Raw genomic sequence first — 12,496 nt, forward strand, 5'->3', positions numbered from 1 at the left:
AATTCCATTTTAATTTAACTATATGTTTCAACACCAAACTTTAGTGTGTAAATTAAACAACGTTTTATTTTATATTATTTATGATGTTCACAAAATTAAGTCCTGCAGGCCCTCTTTTTTGTACTTTTGATTTTTCTTGAGTTTATCCGTAATCAAATCAACTAGTATATATTTTATCGGTTATGTCTCGATATAATTTCTTCGTTGTTGATCAATCAATATCAGAGACGATTAATTAATAACTGCACATTTTCTTTTTGTACATCTAGGACAAATAATAATAATAATTTAATTCGGATAAGAATGTTAACTACTTTAATCAACAAACACTAAAGTAGTAGCTACAGTTTAATAAAACGTGAATTGGGGACGGCGGCCTTAACTCTTAATTAAAAAAAAACCTATTCCACCTAGTATTTAAGAGTGAAGTATAATTGAAGTGAAGAAGCGGTATACCTTTTAGCTATTGTTTATTAATTTATTTAATTTTTATATATATGATGGATACGTTGCATGAATAATTCACATTGCTCAGCATAATAAAATCAAAAGTACATAGTAGAAAGTATCCAATAGTGAAACAAACTATACTGAACGAAGAAGATACATAGTAGCAACATGCATTAACACATAGTACTAAGAAAACAATACGCAATATATAACAAGATATAGAAATTATAATGTGAGTAATATTATATACATAGTTTTTTTGTAGGCCTGTGAGCTTAGCTAACAAACATAATATCTTTGGCTTTTCCATTAATTCAGCAATATATATGGAGACACTACAATTTCACATGCTACCATGTGACTTCAACTAATAAGACATCCCATTTAAATATGTATCTTCCTTTTTTGGTCCAGTAGGCCACTTTCTTTTCCACCTTTAATTTCTAATATTTGAACCCATCTTTCCTTTCTTTTCTTCCCCTTTTTAAGCTTGTTTACTTTGACTATTCACATGATTATAGGCAAGGAAAAAAAAAATTAGATAAGAAATGGACGGAGATAATTGAAAACTATTAAAAAATACGCATATTTCCAATGAAATCCCTCAAAAATATGCTCGTTATGTTTGAATATTATTTTCAAAAAGATAGAATTTTCAACAAACACGCCCGTAAAAAAAAGTTTTTTTCTACTATAGAATTCAGTTATTAGAGAAAAAAATATAAAAAGATTCAGTTATTAGAGAGGAATCTTTGAAGCTCAATTGATCGGCTATATAAACTGAACTACGGTTAGATTCTCCGGTAATTCAGATACTATAAACCCTTTAAAATGTCAAAGTTAGCTGAATTTGGATCATAAGATGTGTATATACATATATGGTTGTAAGTACTTAGGTAGATAGAGTTATGGGACACAGTAGTAGGAAGGCTTAACACATGAGATACACAATCTTTAAACTTATCACTAAATTTTTTATTAAGATATATGAGAATACATGCCAAAGTTTTTTTAAAATTTGAGTTGAAAGTCTTTAACAAGCATGTGTTCAGACATTCAATTAAATAAATTTTACGGATAAATTTAGGAAGCATGGTTATATTAAGCCTGGTAGGAAATAATGGTTTGGTATATATATGTACGTATATATATATACATGTGAAATCCAACCTGGGAGTCACTAGCCTACATTTGATTTTGATACCTCATGAATGCCACTTTGGTACAAATCATTGGATCAGGACCACCCATTTAATTTATATATTATTGAAATTAATTAATTCCTCCTTCTACACCATTCTCATGTCATCTTGTGGAGTTTAATTAAATAATATATTAATGTGCAAGTAGACTTAGAAGAAAATATATAATATACTCCTATATAATTGGAATTTTTAACAAATGGATAAGGGGGGAAATGAATATTGAAACAAATATACATATATAAGAAAACATCATGGAGGAAGTAATTGCAAGGCATTTAAGTACTATAACAACACAATAGTGTCCAGCTCAAGCCGGGTATATTTGATTTACATATTTAGAACTTTCTCAAAACAATAAATATATACTCTCTAATTTAAGATAATGTTTGTTGGTAAAATGGTATAATTAAGTATTTAAATGTAATTTTAAGGGTACGCAAATTAATTTTATAACCTTATAATGAAATACTAGATAACAAAAATTGAAAGATAACTAGTGTAAGAACAATACTTAATACATAGTTAAATGTAGAATCTGAATTATGAGCTTCAGAATAGAATAGTTTGATCAATAGCTGGTGTTAAGCTCGAGCCCTTCTACAAAATCCTGACCTACAAGCTTATCTCCGGGACTTGTAAGCCCATCTTAAGTGATGAATAAAAGTAAAAAATCCGTTTTTATTATACTAAATAAGTAAAGGTGAACAAGGGAGTAAATTATTTTAATGTTGACTTCTTTTTGTGAAAGGTCATTTTCCACATCACCACACCACGTGTGGACAGCACAATTGAAAGAAGCAACAAAAGACCCAAATGTAGATGTTATTATTATATATAATTATAAGGGTAGTCAATTTTTGTCCCAAGTCGAGGGATCAAATGTTTTCATGAATTTGTCCCAATACATCTTCCCATAATTTTACTTGTTTATTTTTTTAATTTAATAGTATAAGAGTAACACATTTTGCAACCTGCCGAAACCATTTCTATCAATTTAATTTGTCCTCAAGTCTTCATGGGGCCAATTCAAATTAAGGTCACTTTTATGAATATAACTTATTTAATTTCTTTTGTATAATCATCTAATATTTGATTATGGTTTAATATTTTTGCGTCTCATACGGAAAAAAGTGTTTCCTATTTTCTTCATTGTCAAGCTCTAATTCAAGATTTACGATTAAAAAATATATATTTTTTCGTTTTACTATACATCTTGATGATTATTTATTTATTTATTTATTTGGTTTTAGTTCCTTCTCCATGATCTCTCCTTTCTGTTTACTTATTATCTCTTTAGTGAATGGAAAGTCAATTTTAATTAAGAAGTTTCTCATCAATGGATAAGTAGGAAGGATATGGGCCATATCAGGTGGCCCGGTATGGGCAAGTCCAGCTTCTTTGCGGGTCATTTCCACTTCCGATCCGTTTCTATTTTGTGTTCGTTTTTAATTTGTATTTCTCCTTAATTAGTCGTTATAAATTATTATTTTTATGGAACATAAATTATATATCTTTACATTATAAAATCCACGACCACAAGATATTTAATTAGCTAAGTTCCCACACACTTTGACCATAAAGGGACGTAAGAAAGAATAGTTACTCGATGACTCGTCTTTGGTATTTGGTCCATTAATCCAAGTGCTTGTTGAGTAATTTTATCATTTTGTTTTTCCTCCAAAATTATAAGTTGAAGGAACAAACTAAAAATATTGTCAACTTTATTCCTTCTTACAAATTAACAAAACAATATATCCCTAATTTTATAAATGAAATTTAGGGAAGATGTAATAAGTAGACCTTTCTCTTATTTTTATAAAAGACAAAAAAGATAATTTTCGATAGAACTTGATCGTAATTGGCCAATTAATTTTCAGTTATATATAAATTGTTAGTTTTCTTAAAAGAAATTCAATACGATGTAAATTGGTGTTAATTGAATTCCTAGTTTCGGCCCCCACGTAGTTAAGAGATGCACATGCGCATGGGGCTGCAGTACGTGCAAAAGAATCCAAGCATTTGCTGTTTCGATAATGAGATATCTTCTTTTATTTTTTGCTTTTCAATAGAGCATTCAATTGCTTTCGTACATATATAGATACATCACTTGTCTGTTGATAATTACTTTTGCTAGCTACGTACATTTACATCTCTTAATTACACCATTCTCTAATTATATACTAATATGAGATACAATAAAACAAAAGATGGCATGCAGACAAACGTCACTCTCATCCACCTTTAGTTTCTCTGGTCTACGAGCTAACACGTGCACTTGGATCCATTGCCATTATGATGATCTTTTTGTCGGTACCAAAAGTTAAATTTTCATTAAACATATTGTAAATTTTACTAAAGACGTTTCACCTGACTACCCTATGTTATGTTAGGTTGATGGCGCAATTCCTCTAGGTGTAGTTTGGTATAGTATATTGTTTAGTTTATTGCGTGAAAAAACCATATACATTATATATATGATATCGATTATTACAGCTTTTAGTCTCTCTTTTTTTCATACAATGTAGGCAGGGGCGGCTCAACGTAACTGGGGGTCTAAAGCGAAATTTTCTTTGAGGCCTAAAAAATTTCATACATATTCATTTAAAAATTATTTTTCTAATTGTTTAGATGCACATTATTACTTCAACTTTTTAATAGATGATTTATTTGAGTAATTTTTAAAAAAAAATTAATTAATTTTAGGTAAGATTTTATCAATTCAATGTTGAAAAATATCCTTTTACTAAAGCAATCATTATATGAATTGTTAACATAATTCTCTAAGGAAGAAGTTGACAAACTTTAAGCAAAATAAGAGTTAGAACCATAGAATCTGATTCAAGACGTTGATAACTTGATATACCTAACTTGAAAATTTAAGTAAAAAAAAAATTGCGATTCACTTTGTTCAACACTGTTCGACTAATGATTCAGATTTCTAATAGAGTATTACTTTAACTTATCAAAGATTTGAAGAAAAAGAGTGAAAAAGGAGTTTTAAAATAAATAAATAATGTGAATGTTAGAAATGTAATAAGAGAAAACAACATTTTCTTGATTTCTTCTATTTGAATGGAGTTAAGGAGAATAAAATAATATATATATATATATACTTTTTATTATAAATTATTATTATTTTTATAAAAATAAAAACACATAATTTGTTCTTGGTAAAAATTTGAGGCCTCCCAAAATTGGGGGCCTAAGGCATGTGCCTTAACTTTTCTAAGCAAGAGCCGCCCCTGAATGTAGGCAAAAGAAGCTGGCAAAATGAATTTGTAACTTTGGAGGAGAAATTGGCACCGAGGGTTGTGAGGGTCCTAGTGATGAGCCCGTTATTTGTCGGTAGACTGCTTGAGCTGCTAATACGAGCTGAGAGCATGTCATTGTGTCCCGGTCAAAGCGGACTGGGAACTATTTCTTTGGGAGCCTTCTTCTGACTAACTCGGAGACAAGAGGAATTTAATTTTTTAATTAATATAAAATATTTGTATGGTCCCTACGAATGTTTATGCATATGATTTCTACGTGCGCTAAAGTAAAGATTATTTTTGGCATAACATATAAACATGACCTTTAACTTGGCGTAATTTTGAGTGTGCACAAGTAGGCACTTAAATTTGTATAAAATTGAACAAATTGACACATTCGACCTACATGGCAATTTTGTGTCCTACATGGCATCCTATGTGTATTATGCCATGTAGGACACGTGTGTCTACTTGTTCAATTTTATACAAGTTTAAGTGTCTACTTGTACACACTCAAAGTTGGAGGGCATAATTATCCGCTTAAGAAAAGTTAAGAATCATATTTATGTATTATGTCATTATTTTTTTCCCCATATCTTTAATGATAATAAGTTAAGACACGTAAACATTCTGATAGACAAGACAATACTTTAAAGAATGGCAATAATACGTGCTGATAATTAATGTGTATATTTAGTTACGTACATATATACACCAGAGAAATTGGCTTTTGTGTTTCCATTTTCAATTCATTTATATCGATCTTTCACTTTCAACATCTCTGGGCCAGCCCATGTAAAACCAAGAAAGTCAGATTTATAAGCCATAATTTGGTGTAAAAATTAGTTCCTTATTTTAGGGGAATTGTTTTATTTATAGACTTTATACTTATAATGGTAAATAAATTAGTGGTTGCTTATTGTTCTTGGTGATATTTTGGGCAGATATATAATTTCACTGTCACATCTCACATGCACCATTAATTTACACATCATGGCAACATATGTCACATTGATTGTGGTCCGTTATACTTGTCTTTTCATTCGTCCTTATTAATTTTAGAAAAAAATCAGAAACTAAGCAAATATCTATTAGTGAATTATTCGCACAATTATAATTTTACCTAATTACAAATCGTCTCTACTTTACTATAAACTATAAATGGCTGTGACTCATAAACGTGATTTGTATCACAACGTTAACTGATTTCTCTTTTGGTTTTTTCCCTGGTATACGAATCACACTTCCTCAGGATATTTATAATAATAGTAAGTATATGTTTCACAAAAATACATCTATGTTTATTAGTACTATACTACTACTAGTATAAAGTTAAAAAAAGAAAAATTATTTTGGAGTTGTCATTATCCACACTAGGGCATCCACGTGTAGACTGACAATTGTTGGATCTCTTATTGGACCACAAATATATCGAAATGGAGATGTTGTCCCAAGTCTAGGGATCATATATTTCATGTCTTTGTGTCCCAATAAATCTTGCCACAAAAACATTTATATTTTTCACTCCATTTAATAACACATTGCCCATTTTGTGATTATTAAAAGCATTTCCTATCAATTTTGTCCTCTACCATGGGTGTCAAATTGATGTGCATGTGCAATATTTATTTTTATTTTTATTTTAAAAAAACTCTTGTGCTTATTTAAACTTTTTATTGGAAAGAAATTAGTCCCACCATTTCAATTGATGTAATTATTTTGGGATAAAAAGGATAATAGAAATAATTTAACTTTTAACGTTTTTAGTTGATTTTAGTAGTTTTTTTCATTTCTCAAGATAAACTCCGATTTGCTTTCTTTTGGCTTGAATGCTATTTAAATATTAGAACTTCATAATTAAGCTCAATTATATTTATCACTAACTAGGAAATGTAACAACATAGACAATTTTTCACCAAATATCATAGATTATAGATTCCTCGTATAAGGCTAAACGAGACTATGTTTATTCTTTATATATGTTGGTGCGTATATCACAGTTCTATCGCGATACAAATTAAAACATGGGCTTTTTACAGATATAGATTTGTGGCCCAAAGGCCTCGGCCGGGCACTAGTTTTCTTGGATATAGTTCACAAATAGCCACTTTTATGTGTGAATTAAAAAAAAGGTAATCACTACTATAAAACTTCAAATTTTACAGTTAAAACTTCAGGTCATTGTAATGGAATTTCACTTGTGAAAATTGAAATTTCATAAAAATAGCTATTTTTTCAATTACAAGACAAAAAAGGTTGATATCTTGCGCTAAATTCAAACTTATATTTTTTTTCAAAAACAAAACAGTGTTTTAAGGAAAGATATAATGAAGAATATTACCAAGAAAATATATAGATGTATAGTCTACTGGAAAAGCAAGTATACGTAAATTGATAAAAATAAATCGAGAGGAAGGATAAAGGTAATAATACTCTCTTTGTCCAACAATAGTTGTTCACTATACTATTTTGGTATGTCTAACAATACTTGTCCAATTTATGAAATTAATAGATAATTTTACACTTAGTACCTAATCTACCCTTATCATTACATTTTTCAAGACATCGTATTTTTTATATTCAAAGAGTTACTATGTGATAAAATTACCCTTCTATTTATAATTTCTTAAGAAGTGTAGAAAGCAGAATTTTCATTTTCCAACCTACTATGGAAACAATGGATCAAGATTTAAAAGATAAACTCTCTCCTAGGAAGTTGAAACAAAATTAACAACTAAATATTGAAAAGCTGATCAGTCATCCCTGGCATGCATCTAGTAAACCATTCATTAAAACTTCTGAGTTTTTCAAAACCAATTAATTAAACACATTAATTTTCCATACTATAAATAATCATACAAGACACCTAACAAAATCAATCAATCAATCAATCCTAATTTCATTTCAACAACAATAGTATAAATTTCCAAATGTATTCATCATATAGTAGCACTAGCTCTGACACCACTACAAAGTACCACATAAATTTTGGTGGTCAAACAATTGAAACAACTGTGACAAACAAAGCTGTTGTTGCCAATGAATGGGCTACTTCAATGCTCTCCAAATATTCTGGAAAACAAACAGTTGTTGGCTTAGACAATGAATGGAAGCCCAATTTTAGTCCATACACTAATAACAAATCAGCCACTCTCCAACTCTGTATTGACAACACGTGTCTTATAGTCCAATTGTTTTATTTGGACGAAATCCCACAAACACTCAAGAAATTTTTGGCTAATCCAAATTTCACTTTTGTTGGAGTTGAAGTTGGTGAAGACATCCTTAAACTGAAAAATGATTATGGTTTGGTTTGTACTAGTAAGGCTGATATTCGTGATGTTGCTAAGAATAAATGGCCTGGTAGGTATTCACGTCCAGGATTGAAGGAACTTGCTTATGATATATGTAGTCTTAATATGCCTAAACCAAAACATGTTAGCATGAGCAATTGGGAAGCAAGGGAACTTAGTGTTAGCCAAGTTGAATATGCTTGCATTGATGCTTATGCTTCCTACAAGATTGGCCACAACCTACTTATGGATAATTGAAGTATTTTTATTGTTTTAAATATTCTGTCTGTTTTTTTTTTTTTCCAGTGATTAGTTTATTGCCATGCGTTTTGTTACGTGTTGGTATCTAAATTTCAATGTGGGTAAGTTGAATGATATTCGGACTATATGTTTTATTTATTTTCAGTACAAGTTAATTTAATTTGGAAGGATTTTGTCCAGGACCTCTATTACTTCGGTCCCATAATATAATTATGACATGTGTCATTCATTATCTAATGGGTTAGTTTTATTTAATCAATTAAAAGATATTGAAACTATGATTTTGAAAGGGGTAAAAAGGGTAATTGTGTTTTTATGATTCAACTCTTTTAGTTAATTAAATAAACTTTCATCTAATAACTTATTGAAATAATGTGTCATAATTTTTAAGGGTGTGGAGTGGAGGTTAGTCCATTATCTTCGTATGATCTTAATAAGATGACGTTTTAGTTGAACGACTTTTTATCTTTTTGCTCATATATTACTAGATTAATTTAATTAAGGTTTGTAACCCAAAATAAAATTGGTTTGCTAAAATTATAGATTATGGGCAGCACAAAAAGGATCAAATAGAATGGCAATTTCGTTATTGTTAATTTTAATTTTAAATTAAATGTTCTATTATTTTTTTTATTTTTCAATTTGAACAAGAAAAGTTATACATCTATTTTTATCATAGTGGACAAATAAAACCATTCGAAAAGATCGAATATGTACTGATATTGTTTTAGAAACTTTCATTACCATGATATTTATTGTGTTTAATTAGTTTAATATTTTCTCTTTTTAATTTAATCATTAAGAAAGAAAAAACTGTTTCAAGTCAAGGACTTTTTAGAAAATCTTGATAGTTTAAAAATTGGCGGTGTTTATTAAATTAAGGTACTTCTTCTTTCCAACAATACTTGTCCATTATTGATTTTGTACACTTTGTAAGAAATTATAAATATATGAAAAATCTTTTGAATATGATAAATGCAATGTTTTGAAAAATGCAATAGAGAAATGACTATAATTAATCATAAGGATAAATTAGAAATTACATGTAAAATTATTCGTTGATTTTATAAAGTGGCTAAGTACCGTTAGACATATCAAAATAATATAATGGACAACTATTATTGGACGGAGAGATTAATTTTTATGGCTTGGAAAAATTATTATTTATAATATCCTAGCTACGTCATTATACCTGCTACAATCTACAAGATGGCTATGATGAATTAATTAAGGATAATAGTGTTGAAAATAATTAAATCTTAGTTTGGTCGTTGTTAAAAATCATATAGTAATGTGTTTTTTGTATTAATATATACTCCCTCCGTCCCATTTTATATGTCACATTTTTACTTTGCACTTCCATTAAGAAATGATGTAATTTTACCTTCTACCCTTATTTAATGTTTTGTAAAGTCAACTTTATTAATAAATGATAGAATTAATTAAATATTCTATCAAGGGTAAAATAGGTAAAATATGGTAATTTACGCATAAATTTTATAAAATGACAAGTATTGTGGTCCAACTATTTATAGAAAGAGATAACATATAAAATGGGACGGAGGGAGTATGATTGAGACTCTCAAATAGCCTCGGCGGATCAATCGACTACTAAGTATTCAGAAACTCATCAGTCATTCATATTTACTTTTCGCATGTATCTAGTTAACCATTTACGTACTATTAATTTTCTTGAACATGAAGTTGAATTAATGAACAAGAAATAAAAACTTTTGAGTTTTCCAAAATAGACTAATGAATTTTTGACCACTATAAATAGTCATACAAGCCATCTAACAAAATCCATCAATCCTAGTTTTATTTTAACAACAGCATCATAACAAACATGTATTCATCATATGGCAGCTCTAGCACTGGCACCACTTCAAAGTACTACATTAAATTTGATGGACAAACAATTGAAACAAATGTGACAAACAAAGCTGCTGTTGCCAATGAATGGGCCAATGCAATGCTCTCCAAGTATTCTGGAAGGCAAACAGTTGTGGGCTTAGACAATGAATGGAAGCCCACTTTTAGTCCATACACTAGCAACAAATCAGCCACACTCCAACTCTGCATCGACAACACGTGTCTCATAGTCCAATTGTTTTATTTGGACGAAATCCCACAAACTCTTAAGAATTTTTTGGGTAATCCTAATTTCACATTTGTTGGTGTTGAGGTTGCTGAGGATATCCTTAAACTGAAAAATGAGTATGGTTTGGTTTGTACTAGTCAGGCTGATATTCGTGATGTTGCTAAGAATAAATGGCCTGGTCGATTTTCACGTCCAGGATTGAAGGATCTTGCTAATGAAATTTGTGGTCTTTATATGCCTAAGCCAAAACATGTTTGTCAAAGCAATTGGGAGGCAAGTGTTCTTAGTGAGGCACAAGTTGAATATGCTTGTATTGATGCTTATGCTTCCTACAAGATTGGACACAAGCTTCTTATGGAAAATTGAAGCTGTTTTAAGTGGTGCTATATTATGTCTTTTTTTAATTTCCTAGTATGTTTTCAAGTTTCAATCTTTTGTTTATTTCAGCGACGTCTGGAATAATAATATCGTAGTTTCCTTGTTAATGTTTTATTAAGGAGAGTATTTCTCGTTTGAATCTAAATTTCTCTTTGTCGAAGTTGAATCTTTTTCGTACTGTGTTTTTAATATGATTTTGCGCTGACCAGTTACCATACATGTCAATTGAAGTTACCATATCTATATACATCATATCAAATAAACAAATTATTACATTTTAAAAAATTTCCTGTTTTGAACAGTTGTAGTATATATCTTTTCATTCTATGACAATTATTTATGGCGAATAACATGTTTACTTTATATTGTTCTCAATTCTTATAAAAAAACCGTATCCGCTCTTACTTCCTATAGGTAGAATGATTCTTTTTTCATTTGCTAAATACTTAAATTTAAAAGTATATCTAGTTTAAAGTTAATATAGTATATATGACATCTCAGATATTTATTAATTAAACTGTGTAAATTATATTCCAAATTGATTGTTAAATTATATTACAATGAAATATTTTGTATAATTTCTCTTTGAAACAAAGGGACTAGGTACTAATCATAAAATAATGTAATTTAACACAAAATTATCTGAAAACTATCTAGCTGTAACAATTTGAATTAATTACATTTTCTGGCAAATTTCATTTGACAAAAAATACTTTTCAATACAAATTAAATTTATTAACTTCGTCAAGTCACTGTTTAAAAAGAATTTGGCATTAAACCATGAAAAAGGTCATAATCCTGTTTTCCTTTTATTTTCTTTCGATCGGTCATGTATATAGCCTTGATTAATTATGAATGAACAGAGTAACAGAACTGAATAATATTGAAAAAAAAAACAAGTCGCATTGGGATGTGTATTTTTTTTTTTTTGGAAATTTTTTTACACAAATTTCTTACTGTTAAAAGTTAATTACATTTTATCTCTACTTTTTGTTAAATTATAAAACAAATTTAAATTTGGTGGAATCCGGATACTTCCCAAAATGTCCCTGTATCGCGTTTCAGCAGGATGTATAAAACCGAACCAAACCGTAAATCGAGTCAAACCAAAAAAAAAACTCGAATAATGGTTTGGTTTGACTTGATTTAGTATTGGAAAAACATGCGATTATACTTGGGTTGGGTTGGTTTTAACTAAAAAAAGTTGATTCAAGAACAAACTAACCCGACATTATATATATAATTTTTAAAAATTATTTTATACATAAAAGTACTTACTTTGATATAATTTCTAAATATTACTTATACTCTTTCATATTTTTATCTTTTAACAGATTCTTCAAATTTTTTGAAACTTAAAATTTTGAATGGTTCAATAAAAGTTCTCCATAGAAATTAGTAAATCTGATAAAGCTCTATTCAAAATCAAATCAATATTAATGTTAACAAAAAAAAAAATTATTCAACACTAAGAATTACAATGATATATGATGAATATTTGTATTTTAGTTTTACATTGATTTAGACATTTAAAATACATAACCTAATTGTAATTTT

At 29.0% G+C, this 12,496-nt stretch overlaps 3 protein-coding genes across 6 annotated transcripts in view; 2 read left to right on the top strand and 1 right to left on the bottom strand.

Annotated features, from left to right (window-relative positions):
* The window catches only part of LOC125815804 (ADP-ribosylation factor 1), a 168,810-nt gene that overhangs the window by 30,419 nt on the left and 125,895 nt on the right, over window positions 1–12,496 (bottom strand). The window contains exon 8 of one of the 4 annotated variants that reach the window (XR_007442189.1): window positions 3,931–3,940. The exons of the other annotated variants lie outside the window; for them this stretch is intronic. The gene's annotated coding sequence lies outside the window, so the exon portion shown is untranslated. Of the gene's footprint in view, window positions 1–3,930; window positions 3,941–12,496 lie in introns of those variants that run through there. 4 annotated transcript variants of the gene reach the window in all.
* Window positions 7,837–8,457, top strand: LOC125815802 (Werner Syndrome-like exonuclease). Its single transcript, XM_049495357.1, has one exon. The coding sequence runs from the start codon at window positions 7,837–7,839 to the stop codon at window positions 8,455–8,457; it is 621 nt and encodes a 206-aa protein (XP_049351314.1).
* On the top strand, window positions 10,307–10,935 carry LOC125815801 (Werner Syndrome-like exonuclease). Its single transcript, XM_049495355.1, has one exon. The coding sequence runs from the start codon at window positions 10,307–10,309 to the stop codon at window positions 10,925–10,927; it is 621 nt and encodes a 206-aa protein (XP_049351312.1). The 3' UTR covers window positions 10,928–10,935.

This window comes from Solanum verrucosum, unplaced genomic scaffold (genome assembly GCF_900185275.1).
Source record: "Solanum verrucosum unplaced genomic scaffold, falcon-dt-bn FXZP01000261.1, whole genome shotgun sequence".
Classification (NCBI taxonomy): Eukaryota; Viridiplantae; Streptophyta; class Magnoliopsida; order Solanales; family Solanaceae; genus Solanum; species Solanum verrucosum.